At 47.2% G+C, this 26,227-nt stretch overlaps 1 protein-coding gene across 5 annotated transcripts in view; it reads right to left on the minus strand.

Annotated features, from left to right (window-relative positions):
* Positions 1-9,802: 9,802 nt before the first annotated feature.
* Positions 9,803-26,227, minus strand: part of ABLIM3 (actin binding LIM protein family member 3) — a 120,040-nt gene continuing 103,615 nt past the window's right edge. For 4 of the 5 annotated variants that reach the window (XM_010386848.2, XM_010386847.2, XM_010386843.2 and 1 more), the window contains 9 exons: positions 24,995-25,129; positions 23,467-23,531; positions 22,063-22,210; positions 20,384-20,413; positions 19,723-19,781; positions 18,812-18,872; positions 18,024-18,031; positions 17,395-17,475; positions 9,803-11,957 (listed from right to left, as the gene is read on the minus strand). In XM_010386848.2, coding sequence (XP_010385150.1) covers positions 11,844-11,957; positions 17,395-17,475; positions 18,024-18,031; positions 18,812-18,872; positions 19,723-19,781; positions 20,384-20,413; positions 22,063-22,210; positions 23,467-23,531; positions 24,995-25,129 — 701 coding nt within the window. In that variant the 3' untranslated portion in view covers positions 9,803-11,843. The remainder of the gene's footprint in view (positions 11,958-17,394; positions 17,476-18,023; positions 18,032-18,811; positions 18,873-19,722; positions 19,782-20,383; positions 20,414-22,062; positions 22,211-23,466; positions 23,532-24,994; positions 25,130-26,227) is intronic. The other variant, XM_030927480.1, reaches the window with a different exon arrangement.

The following is a 26,227-nucleotide window of genomic DNA, read 5'->3' on the forward strand; positions in this document are numbered from 1 at the left end:
TACTATTGCAAAAACAGATGGAGGCTTTTATAGAGATTTTTATTTTTATAATGTTTATAAAAATATTTAAGATAGAGATGAGGTTTCACAATGTTGCCCAAGCTGGTCTCGAACTTCTGAGATCAAGCACTCCTCCCGCCTCGGCTTCCTAAAGTGCTAGGATTATAGGCATGAGTCACCACGCCCACCCTGTAGAGACTTTTAGAGAACTTTCAGAAACTTTCAAGGACTTTGGAGGTATATTCAGAGAATTGGAACAAAAAAGTAAAAAAGGCTAAGGAAAATGTACAAGTGTCCATGGAATAATTTATGGAGTGGAATTAACTGAGCTGTGGTCTGGGAAGGATATAGAAATGGGAGAACACAGTCTGTGCACAGTTCTGAGAATCAACAAAAAAAATGTTGCTGGGAAGGTATAGGGGTTCTGGTTTAAATAATTACCCATAATATCCACTAGATGGCAATGTTGACTAAGTTGTCTACAGCTTGGTTGCTGTCAGAGTAACTGAGATGGATGAGAAAGTTATTTGTGGGTTTGGACAAGGAATAACTTTTTTTTTTTTTTTTTTTTTTTTTTTTCTGTAAGTTTCCTTTAGTGAGTTCTTTATTACTTATAAAAACTAACAATCCACACTGTCCATGAATTCACTTAGGCAATATCGATTGCACTCTGTGCAAGTTTCTATTGAGAGAAGAAATGCTAAGTAGGAATGATTCCCGTTCTTAGGGAATATACAATTTAGTAGAGGAGATAGATATGTATAAAATAATATAATAAAAATTACTGTATGAAAAGTACCAGAGGAGAAATAAAGTGGTCTTGGAGTCCATCAGACAAAGCAAGACTTTTTTACTAATCAAAGAGGCTGTAATGGATGACAGACATTTGAAAGGGGGGCAACTGAGAATGTGTAATGAGGAGATAATGTTATGGGCAAAAAGCAGTGCGAGCAAAGACATTGAGCTCCAAGGTAGCAGGACATGTCTGTGAAGCAGTTCAGGTTGGCTGGATCGTGGGTTATTGGGGGGCAAGCATCAGGGCAAGGATGAGAATGGAGGTTGTCGGTACCTGCTTTTCCCTTCTCCTTTCCATTTCATTTTGAGTGCAACTCTCTGGCAAGGACTTTTAGAATCTGGCTCATATCTTCCCTTTCACTACCTACTTTGCTCACTTCCAAGTTTTCCAGGTTTGCCTGGTTCTTGTCTAAAGAATTCTATGTGGGGAGCTCCAACTCTGTAAGAAGATATCAAATTTGGCCCTAGTGAACAATACCAGGAAGAAAGCTTTCAACTCCCTCCTGCTCCCGGTCTTGTGAAAACAAATGATACTCCCTAGTCTCATTCTTAGCTTATCAGTTGGAACTGGGAAACCCTGGGAAAGAAAAATTTGGAGGCTCAGGACTATTTGTTCCAGGGAGAGAAACATACTCTAGCCTCCTAACCTGTCACCTTACCTCTAGGGACTGCTACCACCATGGCCAACAGAGTGACCATTCCATGATCCCAATCAGACCATGCAACTTCCCCCTTAAAAATATGTGATGGCTCCCCTTGGCCCTCAGTGGAGAGTCCAGATTTCTTTTCTTTTCTTTTTTTTTTTTGAGACGGAGTCTCGCTCTGTCGCCCAGGCTGGAGTGCAGTGGCCGGATCTCAGCTCACTGCAAGCTCCGCCTCCCAGGTTTATGCCATTCTCCTGCCTCAGCCTCCCTAGTAGCTGGGACTACAGGCACCCGCCACCACGCCCGGCTAGTTTTTTGTATTTTTTTAGTAGAGACAGGGTTTCACCATGTTAGCCAGGATGGTCTCGATCTCCTGACCTCGTGATCCGCCCGTCTCGGCCTCCCAAAGTGCTGGGATTACCGGCTTGAGCCACCGCGCCCGGCCCAGATTTCTTATTATGGTGTTTGGGGTGCCTTCTTCACTGAGCCTGCAGTGATCTCAGGAGACTTCAGGAAGAGTAAGAAAAACAACAGATGGGTGCTCAGATCTGGGTTCCTGAGTCAACTTCATTGCTGTGTGAATCTCACTTCTTCCATTGGGTCAATAGTATATAATTTCTTATGTGCTTCTTTCCCTACGCTTCCCTGTCCCCCGGCAGACTGCAAAGGCTTTGAGAGTGGGCGCTGGGTCTTACTCATTGCTAGATCCTTAGAACCTAGCACAGCACCCAACGTCTAGTAAATGGTAATACGTATTTGTTATTATGAGTCAGTGAAAACACACTCAAGGGTGTGTGAGGCCTGCCAGTATTGGCTTCTATTAATGCATGTGTCCTGGCAGTCCCATTTGTCTTCTGGGATTGTCGTATTTGCTTATTTATTTGCAGCAGGAAATGAACTTGTGACCAGGCATTCTGGAGACATGCCGCTGTGCTGCCCAGCCCCTGTGTGCCGCTGTGGATGTGCGGCTTCTCCTTGGCTCAGGACCCCTCTCCCATGCTCCTTTGTGTGTGGGGTGATCCCCAGAGCCCTCTGATCGGGTATCTGCCTGATGCTGGCTGCGATGAAAACGTCTCTTGTTCCACTTAGCACAATGTTGCCATTATAGCCCCTATTCAGGGAAATGACACATGTCTGCTGGTCCACCCTGGGCCCCGGATAGCAGATAGAGATCTCAGTGGCTGTTTCTGGGAGAAAGAGAAAGAGTTTCATGGATGGATGAAAACTTCTTCTTCCCATGCACCTTTGGGTTTCTGCTCCAGGGCATGGGGCTCCTACCTGCATGGAGGCAACAGGGCTCAGCTTCCACAGTTGTTAAAGCCAAGCCCGGTGGTTGTATATGAAGGAAAAGGAGCTTTTGTTTTTATGCCGAAATGCTGCATGAAGCTTACTCCCTCCCTTTGGATTCTTCTCCTTAAGCAAGATCTTAGGCTCCTTAAGCGAGGCTTGTGGCCTGAAGTACCTACAGGGCTGGACAAGGAAGGGTGTGCAGGAAGCAGGCCATGGAAGTGGAGGGGCCGCAGCAAAGCAGAGCCCTCTTGCTCTGTCTGAGGGGCCAGTCACCAGTCAGCTCGGAACTGGAGTGGCCAATCTTCAGCTTTTTCGGCAGAACCCAGAAATCTAGATTTTAGTGAGAAATCTCTTTTGATTTAAAAGTGTTGGTAATGAATTCCAATTGTTTTAAAACATTGCAAAAGCCAACTAAAACACCCCTGTGGACTTAATCTGGTCTATAGCTCCACTCCCCCAATGTGGAAACTTGAGGGAAATTATGGACCCATGAAGACATCTGGAGGGTCTGTCCAGCCGTGGAGGCCTCCACGCTGAGGCCTGAGGAGGGCGTGCAGCTCCTAACACTGCAGCGTGGACTAACTCTCTTCTCAAGATCTGGGCTGCACACCCCTAGCTTCATCTGTGGCTGCAGGCTGGTGCCAGGTTGCAAAGGTCCAAAGTGGATTTTATAACCTGGAGCTAGAAAAGCTTTAGAGCCCCCCAAAAGCCTGAGACATTAGCCTGTCTGGTCCCTTCATTTGTCAGTTGGGGAAACTGAGGCTGAAAGAAGGGAAGAAATCTTACCTGGAGCAGTGATGCCCTGATATGAGGTCACCTGAGCCACTCTGTTCAGTGTGTGGGACACAATGGTGAAGAGCATGACTTCAGGACAAGGTGGATCTGAGTGTTACCCAGTCCCGCCCCTGCACAGCCAAGGCACGATCTTCACCCTCTCTGAATTTCAGATTCCTCATCTAAAAATTGGGGCTACAAACATCTTCCCCAAACAGCAGTTGTGATGCTTCATTGTAACTGTGTAGGTAGAATGTGGAGTGGTTGGTGCCATGCTAGCACATGGTACGTTTTCTTCAAATGCCAGCTGGCACTCTATTCAGGGAGGAGATTTTGTATGATACAGTGAAGTGCACGGGCTTTGGGTAAGCCATCTCTGAGATCAAGTGCAGGCTCTGCCACACACAGCTGTGAAACACTGGATGAGTTATTTATCAAGAGCCCAATTTCATCATCTGTAAAATGAGGATGAAAGTAGTACCCAGGGGATTAAATGAGATCTGTAAGGTACTTAGCACAGTGTCTGAGCCATCATCAGAAGTGTTGGTTATTATGTAATCAGTGTGGGTTTCCTCTGAAGAACTTGTCAGATGTTTATGGAAAAATATTAAGGGATGCTGAAACCGTGGCCACATACCCAGGCTGCCCCCTGCAGGGAGTTTTATGTAAATCCAACCCCTGGAAACGCAACTGTTTCTGCCAGGTTCCTCCTTCCCTGCAGGAGCTCCCAATATTCCTGGATGGGAGGACTACCAGGCCTCCAAATGCTGCTACCCACAGAGTCTGCTAAGGAGTGGTGTTTTGTATGCACATTTAAAAACGTTACATAGTCCCATTATTTTGTTAGACGGACAGATTGCTAGGGCCAGATGGACGATTTGTCCTGATCCAGGTGGGCAAGACCCTGTGCGTTAGGGAGGCAGTCATGCTTCTTTTGTATGACAAGGAACTCCGTATCCACAAGAAGGTTTTGGAAAACCAGAAGGCTCTAGGTCTGGGCCCTACAAGCACTTTTCAGTGACAGACTGAGGCAAGATTTTACCCTTCCTACATGTTCCCTAGTGATTCATGTCGCACTGCGCCCTCTGATCGGAGCACATGCCTGCACTGATTAAATTGTGGTCACTGTCCCTCCCACAGACAGCAAAGGAGCACATTCGGGATTCTACTGCCAATATTCATTCACTCTGGCAGCCAGTGTATCTGTCACGACTTCTTTGGTGGCAAGTGATAGAATCACAACTCCAACCAGCTTTAACGAAAAAGCTCAAAGGGTAGCTGGGTAGTTGAAGGGGCGAAACTGGTTTGAAGGCAAGCGTGGATCCAGGAAGCAAACCGTGCAGTTGCTCTTTTCTCTCCCTCTCCTGGCTCTGCCCTCCTCTGTTTACTGTTCATCTTCAGATGGTCTGTCCCAATCTGTGGCAGAGAAGGCCACACAGCTGCAGGCCTGAATTCCTTACACCTGGAGATTCTAGGCGAGAAAGGGAGCCTCTCTCCCTGCAGTTCCAGCAGTGGCCCAGAGGGGGCACTCATACTCTAGGTAAACCACAGGATCTAAGCCCAAGGGAGGTGCTGAGCAATGAAATGCAAGCCTCCCCTGCAGCCAGGCGCGCACCTGCAGCACACCACTCTATCAACTAAATGCCGCGATTTCTATTTTGCACATCTCATTTTATTCATTTGCTAGGGCTGCCACAACAGAATTTCTGCCAGCAGATCTGGTTTCCTCTGAGGCCTATCTCCATGACTTGTGGATGGCTGCCCCTTTGCTGTCTCTTCACGTGGCCGTCCCTCCCTGCATGGGCTCCCTGGCTGTCACCACGTGTCCAAATCTTCTTATGAAGACACCAGTCAGATTGGATCAGGCCTTACCCTAACAGCGTCATCTTAACTTAATCACCTCTTTAAAAGTCCTATGTCTAAGTAGAGTCACATTCAGAGGTACTGGGGGGTTACGGAATCAAAATATGAAATGGGAGGGTGAGGACACAGTTCAACTAGCAAATGGCAAGGCTGAGACTGCCCTGAGAGAGGATGCGTCTAACCAGGTGCCCTTACCCATGACGCTGTACTGTCCCTGCTGGAATTCATGGCAGCATACGCGGAGGCAAAGGCTTTACAACCCTCAGCATCGGGGAAAATCAGAGGCTGTATCCACTGAAAAGCTTAGCGAGGTCCAGGGACGCCCTGTCTATATGATGCTCCAGCAGGATACCACTGGTATATGAGAGTCTCGGCTGTCAGGCGAGCTGTGGTTCAGCAAGCCCTGTTTGTTGTCAAAGAATTTTGGGTTTTCTTCTTTCTCTGCAGCGTTTTCAGATTGTTTCTCTTGGGCTCCCCAAAGACCAGCTATCATGAGGGTATTGAGGGAATACAAATCACCTTCTCTCCTCCGTTTTCCATCAGGTAGAACAGCGTTTCCCAAAGTGTGGAATTCAGACCGTTGGTGAAAATGTGAGATGTGTTTAGATGTTACACAGACCAACATATTTGGAAAGTTATGAATTTCTGTGAATTTGTGAATTTGTATTAAACATATAACTAGGACGGGTGCAGTGGCTTATGCCAGTAGTCCCAGCACTTTGGGAGGATGAGGTGGGAGGATCATTTGAGGCCAGGAGTTCGAGACCAGTTTGGGCAACATAGTGAGACCCCCCCCCGCCATCTCTACCAAAAAATTAAAAATAAAAATTTGCTGAACATGGTGGCGTGTGCCTGTGGTCCCATCTACTCGGGAGGCTAAGGCAGGAAAATCGCCTGAGTCTAGGAGTTTGAGGTTACAGTGAACTATGATCACACCATTGGACTCCAGTCGGGGCAACACAGCAGGACCCTGTCTCTTAAAAAACAAAACTAAACAAAACAAAACAAGCTAAACCAACCAAACAAGCAAAAAAACCCCATATAAACAGTCCTACAAACCCGTACTTTTCACTGGCATTAAAATAGAAACATCAGATACATGTCAATTGAAAGAAAAGTATCAAGTAAATAGTATTAAGAAAATAATTTGATGAAATCGTGAAGGTGATGCTTGAATGACTGAAATCTGGGAAGAACTGGGATGAAAATTCTTCTGGCTATGGACATAGATGTCATGCCAATTTTAAGGTCTCATTTATCTGCACATTTAGCTCTAATTTTCCCGGAGGCTGACCATAGATGGTGACTTCTGGCCTTTGGTTTCTCTCGTCTGTGTCTCTGGGCCAATCATATTGGACCAGGCCAAGTACAGAGGTGAAAGGCTTGTGAGTGGTGGGGAGAGGCTGACCCTCATCTGCACAGCCCCTGGACTCTATTCATTTGGAGTCTTGCAGCAGGGCTTCTGAGTGACTTGGCGCTGCCCATAGCTGAGTATGTAGGTAGGTGTTTATCACTGTGCAGTCAAGATTTTTAGCAACTCAAAGTCCGATGTGGAATAATATGTTTAAAACTTAATTCCACATGGAACTGGCATAATTCTGTGAAAGTTAGTTGCTGTTAATTTTAGTAGTGCTTTTGCCCCCTTGAATTTTGCTAACAGTGCTGAATAACAGCCTTCTAGTCCACGTTTGGCTCTGTGGCCAGCTGCAGCTGCTGACACCTTCCACAGCTGGCACCCATGTCTATGAACTGGGTGCCCGGTGAGGATGAGGGGATGCAGGCATAGGAGAGCTGGATTCTGGTTCTGATCTGCTCACTCAGTCAGCCTGTATCATGGCTGTGAATTGCAACTATTGTATTATTAGCTTTAAGCTCTAACCTTCTGTGGTTTCTGTGGCCTCTAAAGTCATGTTCTGCTTTATTGATGTAAGGTTGATCTCCAGTGTCCAAAGGGGTTGTATGTGTGGGGAAAGGCCCCCTTCTAGAATTTCAGACAGTCTGACTTAAAATGTTATGTCTGTTCATGAAAGGAAGATGGGTGAGAGCAACGCTTCTTACACTTCACCATGTGTGTGAATCACCTGGGGATCTTATGAAAATACAGATGCTGATTGGGCAGGTTGGGGTGGGGCCTGAGGTTCTGCATTTCACAGAAGTTCCTGGGTGATGCCAATGTTCCCGGTTAGAAACAATACTTTGAGTGGTAAGGCTTGGAACAATTCTTCCTACACCCAACATGTCGACAAAGCATCCTCTACAAAGCCTGGATGGTTGAGAGGTGTCCTTTTAGACCCTGTGCATGGCTGGCCCCTGCCTGCCCTCCCACCACTTCTAATCTCACTCTCCCCTGCATTCACTCTACTCCATCCTCATTGGTTCTTTTTGTTCCTCCAATAAGCCAAGCTCTTGCTCACACCAGGGCCTTTGCATCCACTATCTCTATGCCAAGAATGCTACCAATCCCACTTTTCCCCAGGTACTTGGTTTTCATCCTTTGATTAGCATACGAAGTGAGTTCCTTTCTCATGATACCTATTTGTTGTCTCTGTAGCAGTTATCTTCATGTGCCAGCTCTTTTTCTGTTGCATATTTATGATTTGTTTCTCCCCTAGACCAGAGTCCATGAGGAAAGCCCGTTCCTGCCTTCCACACTGTTGTATCCTCAGTGCTCCTGCCTGGCAGGAGATGCTCGCTCATGAATATTTGTTGGGTGCATGTGTAGGCGGGGAGCAAAGATGCATTCTTGAGTATCTTTTTGCACATTTGAGCCACCTGTCTGGAGGGGCCGTGTTGGGGCTGAAAGTCAGCATTGGTTCTTATTGAAGAATAGTAGAATGAGAGCTCAGAAAAGGAGCTACTTTTAATTCTAAGCCACATCTCATCTTTAGAGATGTTGAAATGTGAAAAAAGTGTGCATCTTTGAACAGATAAAATACAGTAAGCTGGTCAGGCACGGTGCCTCACGCCTGTAATCCCAGCACTTTGGGAGGCCAAGGTGGGTGGATCATGAGGTCAGGAGATCGAGACCATCCTGGCTAACACAGTGAAACCCCGTCTCTACTTAAAAAAAAAAAAAAAAAAAAACAAAAAACAAAAAATTAGCCGGGCATGGTGGCGGGTGCCTGTAGTCCCAGCTACTGGGGAGGCTGAGGCAGGAGAATGGTGTGAACCTGGGAGGCGGAACTTGCCGTGAGCCGAGATCACGCCGCTGCACTCTAGCCTGGGCGACAGAGCGAGACTCCATCTCAAAAACAACAACAACAGCAAAAAACAGTAAGCCTAGCATGTCTTAAACAGAGGTTATGTTAAATTCGTTTATAAAATATTGGATTAAACAAGGGTACTATGGTGGGACTTCTCAGGACTTTTGGCAATGTGCATTGTGAGTCTACAAGAGAAGGGATGTGATGTGCTCTTTCATGGCACAGTGGTTGTGGCAGAGGTGCTGTGATTTCCTCAACCAGAGGCCATTCCTTTTCTGCCCTCCTCTCTTCTTCTTTGTTGGTAGAGAGCCTGGTTCCCCCTGTTGAGGCTGAAAATGCCAAATGCCCAGTTTCCCAGCCCTTATTGCAGCAGGGGCATAGACATATCCCTAGTTCTGGCCAGTGGGATCCGAGCCAAAGTCTACTGATGACTTCGGAGAAGTTTTTCCGACTACAATAGACATGCAATAGACTTTCTTGTTTTTTGATGTGATTGTGTGAGGACATGATGCCTGGAGCCACAGAAGCCTCTTATAAACATAGAGGACATGTGGCTGAGGGCAAGAGCCAATATGCTGAGGATGGTGGGGCACAGAGATGCAAACAACCTGGGCTCTGGACTCCATCCCTGAGCTGCTGAATGTACTAACTCTGCACCTTGGATTTCTGGTTGTGCAAGACAACATGTTCTCACCATTGAAGCCACTTGTAATAAGGTGCTCTCCTACCTGCAGCTGGAAGGATCTTGCCTAATAAGAGTGGTAAGCCGGTCTCTCTGAGTCAGACAGGCTGGAATTCATTCCTGGCTCTCCCAGCGGTAATTGTGGTTCTCTTCAAAGCTATTTCCTCATTTAGGAGATGGAGATATTAATAATGGCTACTTCTTGGGTTGTTTCAGAAGCTTAAATGAGATGATGGGTGTGAAGTGCTCGCATAGAACTTGGAACATTGCTGGTGGTTAGTAATAAGGCACTATTATTATTATTATTTTTGATCACAGAACTTCTTTGTTGTTGGAACGTCCTCTACCATCTTGAGGGATCCTGCATTCTACAGAAAACAATCTGAGTGATGTTTACTTTTACCAAACTTTCTCATTTTACAGAAGGAGAAACTGAGGTCAAAGGAGTGGCCGCTGTTTTGGTGCTTTTATTTTGAAAAATGTGCAGGGGTCAGCCTCTTCCCATGTCAGTCATTTCCACTCCCACACAAGAAACAACAGAAGGACACAGGTTTAGGGTTGAAATGATGTGCTTTTATGGGAAACAAAAATATCCAACAACAATAACAAAAGCCCTTCAATCTCGCCAAGTTCTTAACCAGTGACAATGAGGCAGCTTCCATGATTGCTTCTGGCTGGGGACGATTCTAAAGGGTCAGGAAAGTGAAAAGACATTGGCCAAAAAGAGAAGTTGCAGGGAGGGCTGACATCCTACATGAGAACACAGCAGACTTCCCTGTGGCTCCTCACCCTATCACCCCTTCAACTTAGAATCTCCTCCCGATCTACAAAGATCCTTCCTGAATTTTCCTCAGATGCACTCTCTTTCAGAAAGCTTTCCTTGGTCTGCTCTAACTGCATATGACTTTTCATTAACATCACGCACACTTTCTCATTCCTTCTCTGATCACTTTCTGCCTTACATCCGTTATGTTTGGGTACATGCCTTATGATACCCACTATTGGTAGGCATGTCCCTGAGACCAAGTCCCAGGTTGATTCACCCCTGTGCTCCCCTCCCCCTCCCCCATTCAGTGCTCAGTATTCAGCAGGTGCTCAACATCAGAGGTGCTCAGTGAGGGTTTGTTCAATTTAAGTCAGTTCTACATTTGCCATGTCACATCACCAGTCTCTTGAGAGTCATTATTGTCATTTTCACTTCTTCATCCTTCCTCCATGATCTCAAAATGGTCTGACTCAAGGCATCTCCAAGAAGGAACAGCCCCCACCAAACATTGCCCACTCAAGGTGAAAGGTTTGGAGAGGAGAAGAGAGGTTAAGTTTTCTCCCCTGTTCAGGGAGGCGAGCAGGCAGGAAAGGAAGCCACCGGGGAAATCCGGGATGGCCATGAGCGATGTTGGCCAACACTTCATTTTGGAATCTCATAAGCAGCCACTCTTCCAAAAGTTTCCCTGTGAAACATGGCCAACTTTGCAGCAGGAGCCGAGGACCGGTGGGGGTATGTTATGGTTGCCCTGCCAGCCCACAGACCAGAGGCATAGACCAAGAACCTTTCTTTGGGACATGGCCTATTTTCTCTCTGGAGGGCGGTGAGAGTTGTCTGTCTGGTTGTTCAGTTGGAGCTCTGGTGGGAACATTAGCCCTGCGGTGTGTTGAGTTGTCAGGCACATAGATTGTAATAAGGCTAAAGAATACAAGCTGCAGTCATGGGCCTCTCCTTGAAAGGGGGAAGGGTCAGGAGGTGCTGGGAGCAGTGAGGGAGAGAGGAGGGTCCCAAGAAATCCTGCAGCTCTGATTCTAACAGGTGCCCTGCTGTATCTCCCACTTCCGCTCCCTCTCCTTTCCTCTGGTTCTCCAAGTCCAGGTCAGGCAAAGGGGCCAGTTGGAAGTGGTGGACGGAAGGGAAGGGCCTTTTCCTTTTCCTACCATGAATCCTAGATTCTGACAAGGGAGAGTTTACAATCCAGGGCAGAAGGAGGAGGGTTAGGGAGCTGAGGAGAGGCCTAGGCCCTGTCCACTTCTGTTGACTGGTGTAATAACTATATTTGAGATTCACACTTTTAACTGCATTGCCCCCAGAGAGCACGGAGCTCCTAATTGGGGGTGTTGAGAAAGTTCTTCGTGGGTGCTCAAAGGCGCTCATTGATTTGGGGAGATTGCTGCAGATCTTCCCATGGGAGGGCCCCTCTGGGGCCAGTAAGGTGTGGAAACCACATGGTCAGCATCAGCCCTAGAAATTTAAGAAAGGGGCCACGAAGCAGAGAGAAGAGAGACTTTTTCAGGCACCTTCTTTAGGAAAGAGAGTTGGACCTTGGGGCACTCAAGTTAGGACAGATGTTTCAGTATAAAAAGGATCCCCAATAAAAGGACAGAGTCCCCTCAAATCCCTTCCCAGATCCCACAGCACTTAGAAAAGAGAAAGTAAGGAGCATAAAAATATCTCGATGACGTGGGCTTGCCTGACAGTACAGAAAAGCAAGTCTCATGGCAGGCAGTGTGTCCCATTACACAAGAGAGGATTATACCGAGCTTCAGTAGAGAGATTTTACATATATCTTTATATAAATGCATATATATTTATAGAGCCTCTGCCTAGAACAGCCGGGCTTGCTTCTTCAGTTCATTCCTCTTCCAGAGGGCCAGCCGGTCAAACTCAGAGATGGTCATGCCAAAGACTTGGTAGAACTCTTCCTGGGACAGGTGGCGCTGAAGGAGGCAGGGCAGGTGGGGGTGGGGGGACAGAGAAAGAGAGCAGCATGAGGATGCAAGATGTGGGGGCAGGTGGAGGCAGCAGTGGGTGCTGCGTGTTCCCTCCGGGCACCCTGTGCCTTGCATGGTGCCTGAGCCTGGGACGTGTGTGATGAATATTTGTTGAATGAGTGAATACGGAATGAACACTTCCCCAGGGAGGACTCTGGAGCTGATTTGGCTGAAGAGGCCTCCTGTGCCTATGACTCAAGTGGGGCTTCTGCTTCCACTACATACCCCTTGGAGTCCCCTGTTGACTCCTTCCCTTTCTGCATGCCTGCTCCATGTATTTGCATCCAGAAGTGTGTGTGGATTCACGCTATCCCACTCCCCTTTGAGAGAAAAAGGAGCCATGTCCAAGATTTTAGGGGATATTTCCTCTTACTGATGTTTTAACAAATGATTTGGAAGGCTGTTCATCAGGCCGGTCAATGAAAAACATTACTGCTCATAATTTTTGATGCACCAAAGTGTCCTTTTATCTTTTTCTGATATGAAAACAAATATGCTTTATAATCAAACCCTTGTCTGCATTCTATAGTAGATTTTCCCCTCTTTCTGGCCTCCTTCCCTTCCTCCCTTCTAAGCAGCTTTAAAAGTGTGATACATTGTTAAAAGCTTTTAGAGTTAGAAACATACAGCACTTAAAATGTAAAATGTTAACAATTGGTGTATTTAGTGAACGGTAGATGGATGTTCATTTTACTATTCTTGAAACTTTCCTGGAGAGCTAAAATTTTTCAAAATGGAATTTAAAATTAAGTTTAAAAAGAGAAATATATGGCATATATACTGCTGGAAACTTAATGGGTTCACTTAAGCTGGCTTGTTGGTAGCAATTACCTGAGCTAATTGGGTAATGAAGGAGATTCAATGAAAATTATGTATGTGACCACACAGTAATTTGTCAGTTTTTCGGCTTGTTGTCACTGTGAACTATTTTTTTTTTTTTGAGACAGAGTTTCGCTTTGTTGCCCAGGCTGGAGTGCAGTGGCATGATATCAGCTCACTGCAACCTCCAGCTCCCTGGTTCAAGTGATTCTTCTGCCTCAGCCTCCCAAGTAGCTGGGACTACAGGTGTGCGCCACCACGCCGGACTAATTTTTTGGTATTTTAGTAGAGGTGGGGTTTCACCATATTGCCTAGGCTGGTCTTGAACTCCTGAGCTCAATCTGCCCTCCTCAGCCTCTCAAGGTGCTGGGATTACAGGTGTGAGCCACGGCGCATGGCCATGTGAACTAACATTTTCACCATACCTTCAGAATTTCAAGCAAAGGTAATATTGACAATTTTTGGTCAATAATTTTTTAAGTAGTAGAGCTGGGACCAAAGTCCAGGCAAAATGCATTACATTCCCAATGCCCCTCTTGGTCAGCCCCATTAAAAAATTCATAAGTAAGTCTTTCTATTATGAAAAATGTCAAAACTACACGAAAGAGAGAAAACAGGACAAAGCCCATGTCCACTATCCAGATCCAGTAATTGTGAGGTTTTCCACATTTGCTTCATTTATCTATTTTATTTGCTGAAATATTTTAAAGCAAAGCCTAGACTTTGTGTCAGTTCATTCCTATGCACTTGAGAATCTATCTCAAAACACACTGGACATTTTCTCACGATGTGGTTACACAATGCCATGAGTAAACCCAAGAAAATTTAACAAGAATTCCTCAGAATTCCCTGATACCTGCCCATTACAAAGTTCCTGTCTTGAAAATGTCTTTTTACAGTTGGTTTGTCTGAATTAGGACCCAGGCAGTGCCCACACATTACATTTGCGTGTTAGATCCCTAAGACCCTGCCTCTTTCTTTGTACTATTGACTTGTCCATGTTTGTGCTACTCAAGTAAGTGATGAAAGACACCCTGGATAGGAGAGTCCCCCTCTCTGCTACTTCCATGGTAAAGACTGAGGGAAACTGTACTTTAGAATCATTTGTTGTTGTTGGAGGGTGGTGGTCGGTATTGGTTCTCTAGTTGAGTGTCTCCACCATGTTCAAAAATCTTTGTTATGAGACTTGATATAAAGGAATGGTAGAGTCACCCTCAAGTAACGTGTTCAAAAGTCACCTTCAAGTAACGTGCTCACAAGTAGGACACATTGGAAGGAGACCAGGGCTTCTCTCCTCTAAGGGCCAGCTGGGGCCTCCTTTCTCCCTCCAGTTCTCAAGGCCCCTAATGCCACCACTGTCCATCTGACATTTGCCATAGAAAGGTGTTAAAGCAGGAAGGTTAAGAGAGCAGCTCTTAGAACCGGGGAGATATGGCCATGTGACTATGGACAAGTTACTTAACCCCTCCTGAACTTCAATTTCCTTTTGTGGAAAATGGGAGCTTCCTAGTGTCTGCATCATATATACCATGAGGGTGAATGAGCAGATACAGGTCATGTGCTCAGCACTCAAGGGCACACAGAAAGCACTCAATCTGGTCACTTTCACTATCATGGTGATCTTTTCATGCACCTGTTACATCGTGTGATCTGCTCCCAGTTTCCTTGGATTTCATCTTCTCCTCTTCATCTCTGTTGTGCTCACGTGACCCTAGACATACTCACCTTCTGCTATGTTCAAACACAACAAGCTCACTCCTGCATCAAGGTCTCAACACTGGCTGTTCTCTCTGCCAAGAAAGTTCTTCCTTCTTATAAAAGCATGCCCAACTCCCTCAACTACTTCGAACCTTTGCTTACATGTCATGCATCCAATGAGACCAACTCTGATGATGCTATTTAAAACTGCAACTCGCCTCTTCCTCTCCTAATCCCCTTCTCTTCTCTCTTTTAGCTTTTTTCCTTAGCACTTATTACCTTCTAACACACGGTGTCATTTATTTTTTCTTTGTGTTGACAATATTGACACAAATAAAGGAGACACATCTTGTGTCTCACACAAGAATGTAAGTTCCAAGAGGGCAGGGGTCTCTGCTTTGTTCACTGATATATTGCAAGCATCTTGAACAGTACCTGGATGCTTCTGTGGACATAGGAGGAGAGCTAGGTTTGCTCCCTGCCCTCAGGGGGCCCCCAGTCTCAGGACTGTACATAAAACTAGTGCTTCTGATGGTGGAAGAAGGGGAGGCAGCACAAGGCTCAAGTTAAGCTCCCTCAGTTCAAACTTGGATTCTGTTATCACTAGGTGATCAGCTTTGGCCAAATGACAGCCTTGCTGAATCTTTATTTTCTCCTCTGTAAGGTGAGGATGATTCAGTAAATATTTGTTGGATGACTGAATATCTATTCTCTGAGCTCCTTGAGGACAGGGTCACAGTCTTCCTTCTTCAGTCCCCTCCTGGAATTAGTGCAGGAGGCTGGGGCAGTGTCTTTAGCCCATGGGCCTCAGCTCAGGCTATGCTTTAGACATCCTTGGGTGCTTTTAAACAGTTCTGAGGCCTGAGCTCCTTCCCCAAATTGTGATTGAATCGGCCTACCGTGGGGCCCCTGTATGGTATTTTTAAAAAGCTCTCTGGGTGATTCTGATGTCCTGAAGAATGTTTCCATCCCTAAAAACTGGCTTCACTGAGCTGCCCTGGGAGCTGTCCCCTTCAGCACTGGTGGACACTCTCATTTGGAGACAGCGAAAGGAGGAGGCCCTTGTTAAAATGTGAGGAGAATCACCCACTTCTAGCAACCCAGCATGCTAGAGCTGGAAGAACTCGCAGAGCTTCCTGGCTAACGTACATTCCTCTCCTGCCCCAACCCTCCACCCTGGGCCAACTCCATGCCAGCAAGTCAAGGGCGGCTTGTATGCTCTTCCCGAGGAGTGCTGAACCTCCTGTTTCAGAAGCCTGCACTCAATTCCATAAACATTTTCTAACACCTCTCCCAGCCCAGGCCCTGTGGTAAAGGACAGACAATGTTTGTCCCTAAGAAATTCAGGGCCAGGCAGAGGAAATGGACACATCCATGATCTGATACACAGGAGAGTGAGAGGTGCTTGATGCACTTTGGATAGAAGGCTGGAGGAGGTCAAAGGACAAGGGGAGTGACCCCTCCTGTAGGAGGGTTGGAGGAAGCTTTGGGGCACAGGGATTACTAGTGCGGAGCCCTGAGGAGCAAGGAGGCTGGTGAGATGGGAAGGGCATTGATATGGCTTGGCTGTGTCCCCACCCAAATCTCACCTTGAATTGTAATAATCCCCACATGTCAAGGATGGGGCCAGGTGGAGATAATTGAATCTTGGGGGCAGTTTTCCATATACTGTTCTCCTGGTAGTGAATAAGTCTCATGAGATCTGATGATTTTATAATGGGGAGTTCCCCTGCACAAGCTCTCTTGCCTGCTGCCATGTAAGACGTGACTTTACTCCTCCTTTGCCTTCCACTATGATTGTGAGGACTCCCCAGCCATGTGGAACTGTGAGACCATTAAACCTTTTTTTTCCTTTATAAATTACCCAGTCTCGGGTATGTCTTTATTAGCCGCATGAGAACAGACTAATAACAGGCATTCTAGGGAGAGAGAGAGGCAGGGAGTGGCAACAGGCTGCAAGGGGCAGAGTGTGCTCCAGCACCAGAGGAGCTCAGGAACTGGAACTCCACACCGGGCGGTCTGGACTGCTCAAATGTCCGGCACCATGTTCAGGCCCACCTCTGCACTTTTATTTATGCTGTTCTCCTCTCCACCTCCATCGATCCCAAACTCTACTTGTCTTCCTAGTTCATTTACATCCTTCCTTTTTCTGCAAACCTGTGTTGACTGCCTCAGGCCTTAGTGGTCTTCCCTGGACAACAGTAATCTAATGTTCATTGGGCACTTCATACTCAGTATGTTGCCAGACTCTATGCTAAGGGCTTTATGGGTATTGGCTCACTCACTTCTCTTGGCAGCATGAGGGAAGCACACCAATCACTCTCACTTTACAGAGGAGAAAACCAAGTTGCAGCGAGGTTGTCGCTTGGTTAAAGCTGCCCGCCTAGTGATGGCAGAATCAGAGTTTGAACCTAGGGAGCTTGACTCAAGACTTACTTATGCCTTTTTTTCCTTCTACATAGTGCTGCCTACCTCTGTCCCCCATCACAAGCACAAGTTTTATGCACAATCCTGAGACTGCGGGCCCCTTGGGGGCAGGAAGCAAATCTAGCTCTTCCGCAGTTCTGCAGAAGCATCGGCCCTAGTGGAGGATTTACTGTCTCTGTGCACCACAGACACTAACTGAATTGAAGAGGAGGCAGCAAAGAACAGTATGGGGCAGTTTTGGGGGAACAGCATGGGGCAGTTTTGGGGAACAGCTTGGGGAAGTTTTGGGCTGAGGAAATTGGTTCAAGTCCCTGCTTTTTCAAAAAGCTGTGTGATCTTAAAGCCACTCTTCCACCCAGCCCTCTTGAGCTGGATTAGACCAAGCAACTTCTAAAATTTCTTCGAACCCAAGAGCTCCTGCTCAGTTTTTTAGACTTACCTCTAAACGGGTCCTGTCTACATCCTTGGGCAGACGGTTTCTTCCTCTTGTAGTCACCAGCAGCAGTTCATAAGGGTAGATCTAAGGAGAAAGGGGGGTGGTCCCCAGCTTGGGTGAGGGTGGTAGGCTTGTTCCTTTCAGGTATATTTTGTGTCTGGGCTCTCTGTTCTATCCAGAAAGGGCCAGAAATTAAGTCTGGAGGAAGGGCTGGATCTGCCCTTCTTATGGTTTCCCAGCAGCCTTAAAATACCTCCTCTCAAAAGGCAAGGCCCCAGAGAGTCTCCTAATACTACTAGGAATAAGCTTGGAGGTATTTGCCATGTGCCCATGGTATAATATGGGCGCATGACCTACCAAATGTAAGTGTCTAATATTTGGCGACTGGCAAGTCACCAGAGTGTCTCTAAAGCCCAGGGAGAGTATCTGATTTCAGTAGGCAAGAGACCTAGGGCAGGATTCAGGAAAAGTGGGCCAAGGAGGGACAGGAAATGTTGGTCTTGAAAGGACCCCTGGGGTTATTTATCTCTGTTCCTTTCCCTACATAGACAGTGCTGTCATCCTCCTGGTGATCCCCAGTGTAGCAGCTCCAAGAATCCTGGAGACCCCCAGGGTCTATGCACATCCTTTACCTTGTACTCTGCAGAGAGAAAAAGAGACACACACACAGAATGGAGCCCATCAGTCTTCGCTTTGCATCACTACACGGGCCTCTGTCTTACTCTCTTAGGGGGTCTGGCCTCTATTGTCTCTTTCTCTTGACCACCAGAGACCTTGTCCTTGCTGAATTCACCCTGAAGGACAATCAAGAGTGGTATGAGCACAGTGGAAGGCTGAAGGTAGGGGTTGGGCTGATCTTGAGATAGTTCTAAGGAAAAAATGGCCTTAGAGATATTTAGAATAGAAATTAGAAGAATCTGAGATCTGAAACACATGGACAAGATCCTCTGTCTTCTGTGGGGAATCCTTCGAGATTCTAATGTGGGCCCCTGCTGCCTGAGTTTGTTCTTAGGAGCTGGTCAAGGTTGGTGTGAAAGCGTCACTGGCAGAGAGCAGAAAGCTCATGGAATTCTTACTGGGAACAGTGTGCATTTGGCTCTGAGTGCTTCCTCCACCGGGGCTGGCAGGCAACCCTTGCTCCACCGTCCAGGGAGAGGAGAGCAGCACTCTGTGATGGTTCTGGGAACCCAGATGGAACAGGTGGCCTGGAGATCACCCAAGGCCGGGACTTGAGAGGATGAGGGAAGAGCAGGGGTAAAGGGAGAGGGTGGGAAGTGAAAGAGAGTAAGAACTCAGGGTTGGACACAGCCCAGCGTGGGGACAGAATCTGTAGCCATCATTTGCCGAGGGTCAAGCAGCAGTTTTGAGTGGTACATCCGGAGGCCCTCTCCCTGCAGACCCCCTGCAGGCCTGCACTCACCTCGCATGCCCCAGTTGACTGCGTTCATGCTGTCGTAGTGGAAGAGGTCTGCGCTGGGCATCTGCAGAAGAGACAGAACCAGGGCTGGCCTGAGATAAGCTCACTTCTGCCTCCCTGAAGCACTCACCCACCTCCAGAAAATGAACCAGTGCTTGTGGGACATAGGGCCTTCTCAGCAGCCTCTGTCTCAAGTTAGGGAAAGTTAACTCGCTGCTCCATCCCTGTGCTTTGTCCTGGCACATGCTGGGCACTCAATGTATATCCATTTATTTGGTGAATTTCACTTCATGCTCTCTTTCATTGCTCAAATACCCCTTTTTCTAGGAGATTTGCCCTGACAACCTGGTTGGAAGTTGCAAGTCACTCCTTCCATGAACTCTCAATCCTTATCCTGCTCATCATTTTTCTTTTTCCATAACAGCACGCTCAGGGAGCTCAGAATGTACAGGCCATGTTAGAGACCAGTGGAGCACAGCAGTTGGGGGTGGGCTGTGGGATCAGCTGGCCTGGGCTTGAATCCTGGCTCTACCACTTCTTGTTGAAGAGTGTGGGCAAGTCACCTCACCTCTCTGTGCCTTTCTGCATGCACAAAGTAGGGTAAATGATAGTAACCACCTCCTTGGGTTGTGAAGGACAAAACAAATTAGTGCTTGCAAAGTGTTTAGCTGAGTCCCCGGCACAGAGTTATTGCCCAATAAATACTAGTTGTTCCCAAGCCCCTCCGATGGGGGCCCCTTTTCATGAAGGGGTCACCAGGGAGGGGAGCAAGTCATTGCCATACGGTTATTTCAGTTAACCCACCACTAGCCCCAGGACCTTTGCCCAGATTTCACCTTACAACAAGCTAATATTGGATCTAATAGCATTTTGGGGACAGCATCACCCCCGCATCTCCCAGCACAGCTTCTTACCCTGTGCAGCCCATTTCTTCGGTAGGCAGGCAGGGAGGCAGATTTGGAGATGAGAGGATCTGAAAAGAAGGATCTAGAGCAATTACCAGGAGTCTCAAGCCATGAGTCCCTCTCCCCGAGGTCATCTGGCCACCAACGCCCAATATTGCTCCCAACCTAGCAGGAAGGGGTGGAGGCCAGAGGCCACCAATTCTTCCTGATGCTCTCCAGATTTGCAACTTGACAGTCTCTGGGGGCATTTCACTCTAGCAGAATTCTAGGTACCTGCCCAAGGTACCCACTCATACACTCTTCTGTCCTTGATCTGCATATCTCTATCTTCCTGTGACAGACCCCTGTGTCCTGGCCACAGGCTGGCTCTGGACAAAGGCCCTGGAATTGAAGTCAAGCTCAGAACCCAGGTAGGAAGGCTCCCAGGTGGTAGAAGAGGTATGTGCACTTTTTTCTCTCTGGGACCATCGTTTGGGGATGGCAATCCTAGTTCCAGACCCCCAAATGCAGACCCACAATCTGAAAAATACAATGGGGTAGACTATTTGAGGTCAGGAGTGTGCTGGGACATCCACACTGTATGGTCATTAGAGCTATGGAGAACTGCAGCTGACATAGCTCTGTCCCTTATGGGACATGATGGGCTGAAGGTAGGGCAGGCAGAACTTACCACTGTCAGCCAGGTAGTGAGACCGAGGGGCTGCAGGAGAGAAAAGCTGAAGGTCATTGCTCATGAGGACAGACAAACATGGTGGAGACAATTTACGGGGACAAAGAGATGTGGCTTCCATACCCGGTCCCCCTGGCTGTCTGGGAAAAGGCGCTTCTTTCAGCCCCTCCTTCCCCACTGGTCAGTTTTAAATTGTTGCACTTGCACCCCATCTCCCTCCCCTGTCCAGCTCCTAGCCTGGCACCTAGCACAGGGCAGGTGCTCTGTGATATTTGTTGCGCAGATGTGGTTGAACAGGGTTGAACTGCAAACAGCACTGGTGCACTGCACAGACTCCAGAGCCAGGGGTTGAACACAGTGGCCCTCAGTGGTCAGGCAGGAAAACAGGCTCAGCAGTTCATCCTGGCTCTGCCATTAGTAGATATCTAACTTCAGACAATCTAATTAATCACGCTTCAGTTTTCTCATCTGCAAAATGGGGAGTGATAGTCTCCTTTGTAGGATTACTGTGAAGAATATGTGACACAATACAGTAAGATACTTAGCATAGTGCCTGACGCATCTATAACACTCCATAAAACTGATTTTGTCATTATTGCCACCAACATCAACATCTTCAATCTCACTGAGAGTCAAGGTGTAGTATGGGGAAGAGGGAAGAGCTTGTGGCCTTTGGGCCACTCCAACTTGGGTCTGATCCTGGTTCAGTCACTTACTGGCTTTCTCACTTGGAGCAAGTGGCTTAACCTGAGTTCTCTCATCTATAAAGTGGGTGAAAATAATCCCTCTACATTGCAGCTCTACAGGAGTGTAACATACCTACAAATGCCTGGCACAAGAAGTATAACAAATGATGCATTTTATTATCCATAAAGTATTGATCTGAGATGAGATTTCCTGGCAGGATTGCATCTCACAGGAGTAAGAAAAGGAGGAGGCAGACAGAGAGAGAGTGAGTGTGTGTGTGTGTGTGTGTGTGTGTGTGTGTGTGTGTGTGTGTCCAGGAATAGGGAGGCGCTTGCAATGAGATTTTCAAGAAGTGTTTGAATAAAGCCCCTGCTTATATAACTTCAAGTCATGGTACACTCATTACCTCAGGAGGCCATCTCTTGCATCTTTGAGCCATTCTGATGATTATAAGACATTTTTCTTTACACTGAATCTGACTGAAAGTCAGAGCTTCAGATGCCCCAAAGCAATGGAAGTGACTGCTCCAGGCAGAGCACGCTCTTATATGGTGCCCCATACAGCCCCTTTCCAAATCTGTATTCTAGACCTTGATGAAGCTCCCAGAGGGGGCATTACAGGGTTTGGGGCTAACCTTTGTGGCCAGCCTCTTCTGATTTTTTTGTTAGCCCAGGGGATTGAGACTGGGCTGGCTACATTCCAATAGAACCTAATTTATAAAAACAGGCAAGGAAGCTGATTAAGTAAGCTCCATTACTGATAAATTGAGTGATCTTGGGCAAGTCACCAAAGGCTTCTGTGCCTTTACTCCCCATATGTATATGTAGGGTGATAAGGGCACCCCACCCACCACAGGGCTGCTGTGAAGAAGAAGAGAGAGGATGCACGGGCTGTGCCTCAAGGGAGCCTGACTCAGAGAGAACAGCTGACACTGCCAGCTAGTCACGGAGGAAGGTGTCCCCACCCTGTTGGGCTTCCAGAGCAGTACTTACAGCCATTGAGGGACATCTCATAGCCAGCTGTGTGCAGGGCCTCCCGGCTGCTGGTGGAGCTCCGGGGAGGGGTCCAGGGGTCTGCATAGGAGCTCGACCGGGCCTTCATCTCTTCCTTCAGAATCAGCCGGCCAATTCCACTTTGGAGCTGAGGGTGGGGGAAGAGCAAGATGAAGTTAGAAGGAAAACAAAGGACACTGAGATCCAACGGGCTTGGGCAAGGCTGAGGATCGCTTTCCCTATAGCAGCCTGCTCTCACGTTTGCCTTTCCAGCATCCCTCCCACATTGTGGCACCCATATTTCCTGTTGCAACCTCATCTTGTCTTCCACAAGTTGTCCTGTGGTCTGGGTGGGGGTCTGGTGGTGGGCACAAAAAAGCAAGCCTGGCCAGTGACAGGATCCCATTGTCCTGGCACAGTAATTGATTCAACAATGGGCAGATAGCCACCTTTTTCTTTTTAACTGAGGTGAAAATTACATAACTTCTAATTAACCATTTTAAAGGGAATGATTCAGTGGCATTTAGTGCATTCACAATGTTGTGCAACTACCACCTCTATCTCGTTTCTAAATACCATTATTTCCCCCAAAGGAGATCCCATACCCATGAAGCACTCACTCCCCATTCCCCTCTCCCCCAGGGGCCTGGGAACCACCAATCTATGTTCTGTGTCTATGGATTTGCCTAGTCTGCATATTTCATGGAAATGGAATCACACAATACGTGACCTTGTGTCTGGCTGCTTTTATTAAGCATAATGTTTTCAAGGTTCATCTGCATTGTGACATGTATCACTACTTCACTTCTTTTCATGGCTGAATAATATTCCACTGTATGGACATACCATATTTTGTCTATTCATGAGCTGATGGACATTTGGATTATTTCCATATATTAGCTGTTGTGAATAGTGCTGCCATGAATATGAGTATATATGTATTTGTTTAAGTCCTGTTTTTAATTCTTCTGGGTATATATCTAGGAGTGGAATTGCTGGATCATATGGTAATTTTACATTTAATTTTTGAGGAACCACCAAATTGTTTTCCACAGTGGCTGGAACAAGGGTTTCACCAGCAATGAACAAGCGTTGCAAGCACCTGCTTACCATTATGTGAAAATAGCTTGCCTGACTATGAAGCCAATCCAGAGGCAAGCCCCACAAGTGAAAAGACAAATTTTCTATGGCATTTTTTTGAGCAGTTGGATCTAGTCATACCTTAAGCTAAGGCTATCATTTGATTTTTCAGTTACGCAAAGCTATGCTTTTCTTTTTTCTAAGTGGGCTTGAATTTGTTTTTTGTCACTTGCAAATGAAAAGATCCTTAGCAATATACCCAAATGAAAAGATCCTCAGTGATATATGCTCTAAGCATCTTACTCAGTGGTGTGGCCTGCTCACCTTGTGCATGCTGCGGTCAAAAGCATCCTCCTCTCCTCCAGATGAGAACCTTCTGGCTCGGGGCACTGTCAAAAGACAGCTAAGATCAGCATGTGTACCCCACTCAGCCTGGCTTAAGGCATTTTTTTTTTTTTTTTTAAAGAAAAGCCACTTTTCTTTCTTTTTAATCTTATTTTTCAATGGAAACAGTCTCGTTTAAGCTAAGCCTCACATCAGCTGAAAGAGGTCTCTGCTGCCTTTGTGGTCTCTGAACACTCATCTTCCGTAGGGATGGATCACTGCACACTTGGTTATAGTTGTATTTGTATCTTACCTTCTTTTCTAGATGAAGACTTCTATGAGAGTAGCAAAAGAGTCATCCTTTTATTAAATTTTTAAATTTTTGAGACAGGGGCTCACTCTGTCACCCAGGCTAGGATGCAGTGGTGTGATCATGGCTCTTTGTAGCCTCAAGCCCCTGGGCTCAAGGAATCCTCCTGCCTCAGCCTCCCATGTAGCTGGGACCACAGGTATACACCATCATGCCCAGATAATTTTTTAAAATTTTTTTGTAGCGATGAAATGCCATGTTGTCCAGGCTGGTCTCAATTTCCTGGGCTCAAGTGATCTTCCCACCTTGACCTCCCAAAGTGCTGGGATTATGGGTGCGAGCCACGATGCCCAGCCCCAAAGAGTTATCTCTGAGCTTCCATGAAGCTTTGCTCAGAATGCACATTCAATTAGTAAAGACATTGAATCAGAGTGGATCTTGATGAAAATTTTCCCCCCATACTTGAGAGGAATAGCTTGGATTGTATGATTGGGTGAGGTGGTATCTGAAGACCACTGAGACCCCCTTACCAGAAGCCTTCCACCTTCCCACATCCTCTCTTTCTCCATCCTCCAAACCATTTTTTACCCTACAGCCAAAGTGGTCTCTCAAAAGCACAAATGTGATCGTGCCACTACTTTCAATGTGATCGTGCCACTCACTGTTTAGGATAACAATCAAAATGTTTACCTCAACCCTCAAAACCCCGGGGGAACTCCTCCCTCATCTCTACTGCTTCTCTTCCTCTGTGAGTTCAAGGTTAAGTGGACAGCCTTTTCTTTCCTTCAATGGAATCCTTCCTCACATCTTGGGTATTTGCAGAGGTATTTCTATACTCTCTGCTGTGTTACATCCTTGCCACCCTCCTGATGGCAGCTGAGTGACTGCATCCAAGAAGCTTTTGTCATCTTCAGGCTGGACAGCAGGCTCCTGTCATCAGCTCTCCTACCTTCTGTGCATCACCTTCCTCTCATGGCTGGGGCCTATGTCTTCTCCACAAGGGCAGGGACCTGGTCTGTTTTGCTCCCCAGTGTATTGCTAGGGTCCATGGCCAGTGTTTAGTATATATTTGTTGAATGAATAAACACCCTCAGTTATAAACTCTCTAAGCACTCTTATTCAGAATGATTGTATAAAGGAGTCAGCAACTGTTCTGAACACCTGTGTCCTTGGCACAAGTGATAGGGCCCTGGCCCTAGGCTCCTATGGGGGTGCTACCTTTGGGGGACCCGTGGTAGGTCCAGTACTCAGACTCCGAAGCATAGTAGGGGTCTGGTGAGTAGGCGGGACTGTACTTGGAGGTCTGGCTGATGTCTTCACTTGTTTTGCTCTTGGTTGCTGTAGACAAATCACCTGCAAAGGACCCAAGGAAAGCACTTCAGGAAGGCAGAGTGACCGGGCTGGGACTGTGTACCCTTTTCCTATCTCTACCAGGCTCCAGCCCAGGGGAGTGAGGCCACTTCAAGGTCAGGGCTCTCTGTTAGGACTGGGCCATGGAGCATCGGAGCTGGAAAAGCACTGGGGCCAAACCCTCATTTTGGATTTAGTAATCGAAGCACCAGAGAGGGGAAGGGGCTTACTTAAGACCACATAGCATGTGAGCACCAGAACTGGACCAGACCCCAGCCCAGGGCTCTTTCCAGCACATTCCATGGATTTCCAGGTCTGTTCCAGAATGAACTCTAAGGGTATGGCTCCTCAAATAAGACTCTACAGGTGCCAGGTGAGCCCCAGCCCTCACCTTCCTAGCCCTTTAGAAGCCTGCCTTGTTATAAATTCCAACTCCATCATTCCTCACAACCTGAGATGGCCTATTCTGCTCAGGGACTACATGGCCTGAAGGAAGGAGTGCTAGACAGGGAGTCAGCAAAGCTGGATTCTGGTCCCAGCTCTGCCACTTTACTCAGCTGTAACACTGGGCAGGCCCTACCATCTCTGCCTTGGTTTCCTCATCTGTATGTGTCAGAATTGGTCTGCTGGCTCAGGTGCCATCCAGCTTCAAGCTTCCACCTGAAGTAAGCCCAGGACAGGGGTGACCAAAAAGACCCACTGCAGTCACAACTACTTAGAGAGCAGTGACTTCTAGTGGCCCAAACGTGGGTGACAGGCTGGTAAGGCAGAGAGAGGGGCTGGGGAAGTGTGTGTGGCTGCGTGACCATTTCTCATGGTCAACTACAGGAAGCTTTAGGGACAAGCTCTGTGCTCTGTGGAGCCAGAGTGGCAGAGGGTGGTGGATCAGCTTCAGCTAGCCCCAGGTTATGCAGCCGCCACAACCACATTCGCTTCCAAAGCTTTCAGATTCTCTCTTTGACTTGGGTCCTGGGCAGCCAATCCTGGCTGATTACATTTAGCTTTTTCCTCTGCCCTCTTTTCCAAGCAGCCCACCTCCACCCCAGACTCCTCTTGAGTCTGCTTTAGTGCCACCCCTCAAAGCCCACCTGGAAAATCCCA

Source organism: Rhinopithecus roxellana, chromosome 3, assembly GCF_007565055.1.
Source record: "Rhinopithecus roxellana isolate Shanxi Qingling chromosome 3, ASM756505v1, whole genome shotgun sequence".
NCBI lineage: Eukaryota > Metazoa > Chordata > Mammalia > Primates > Cercopithecidae > Rhinopithecus > Rhinopithecus roxellana.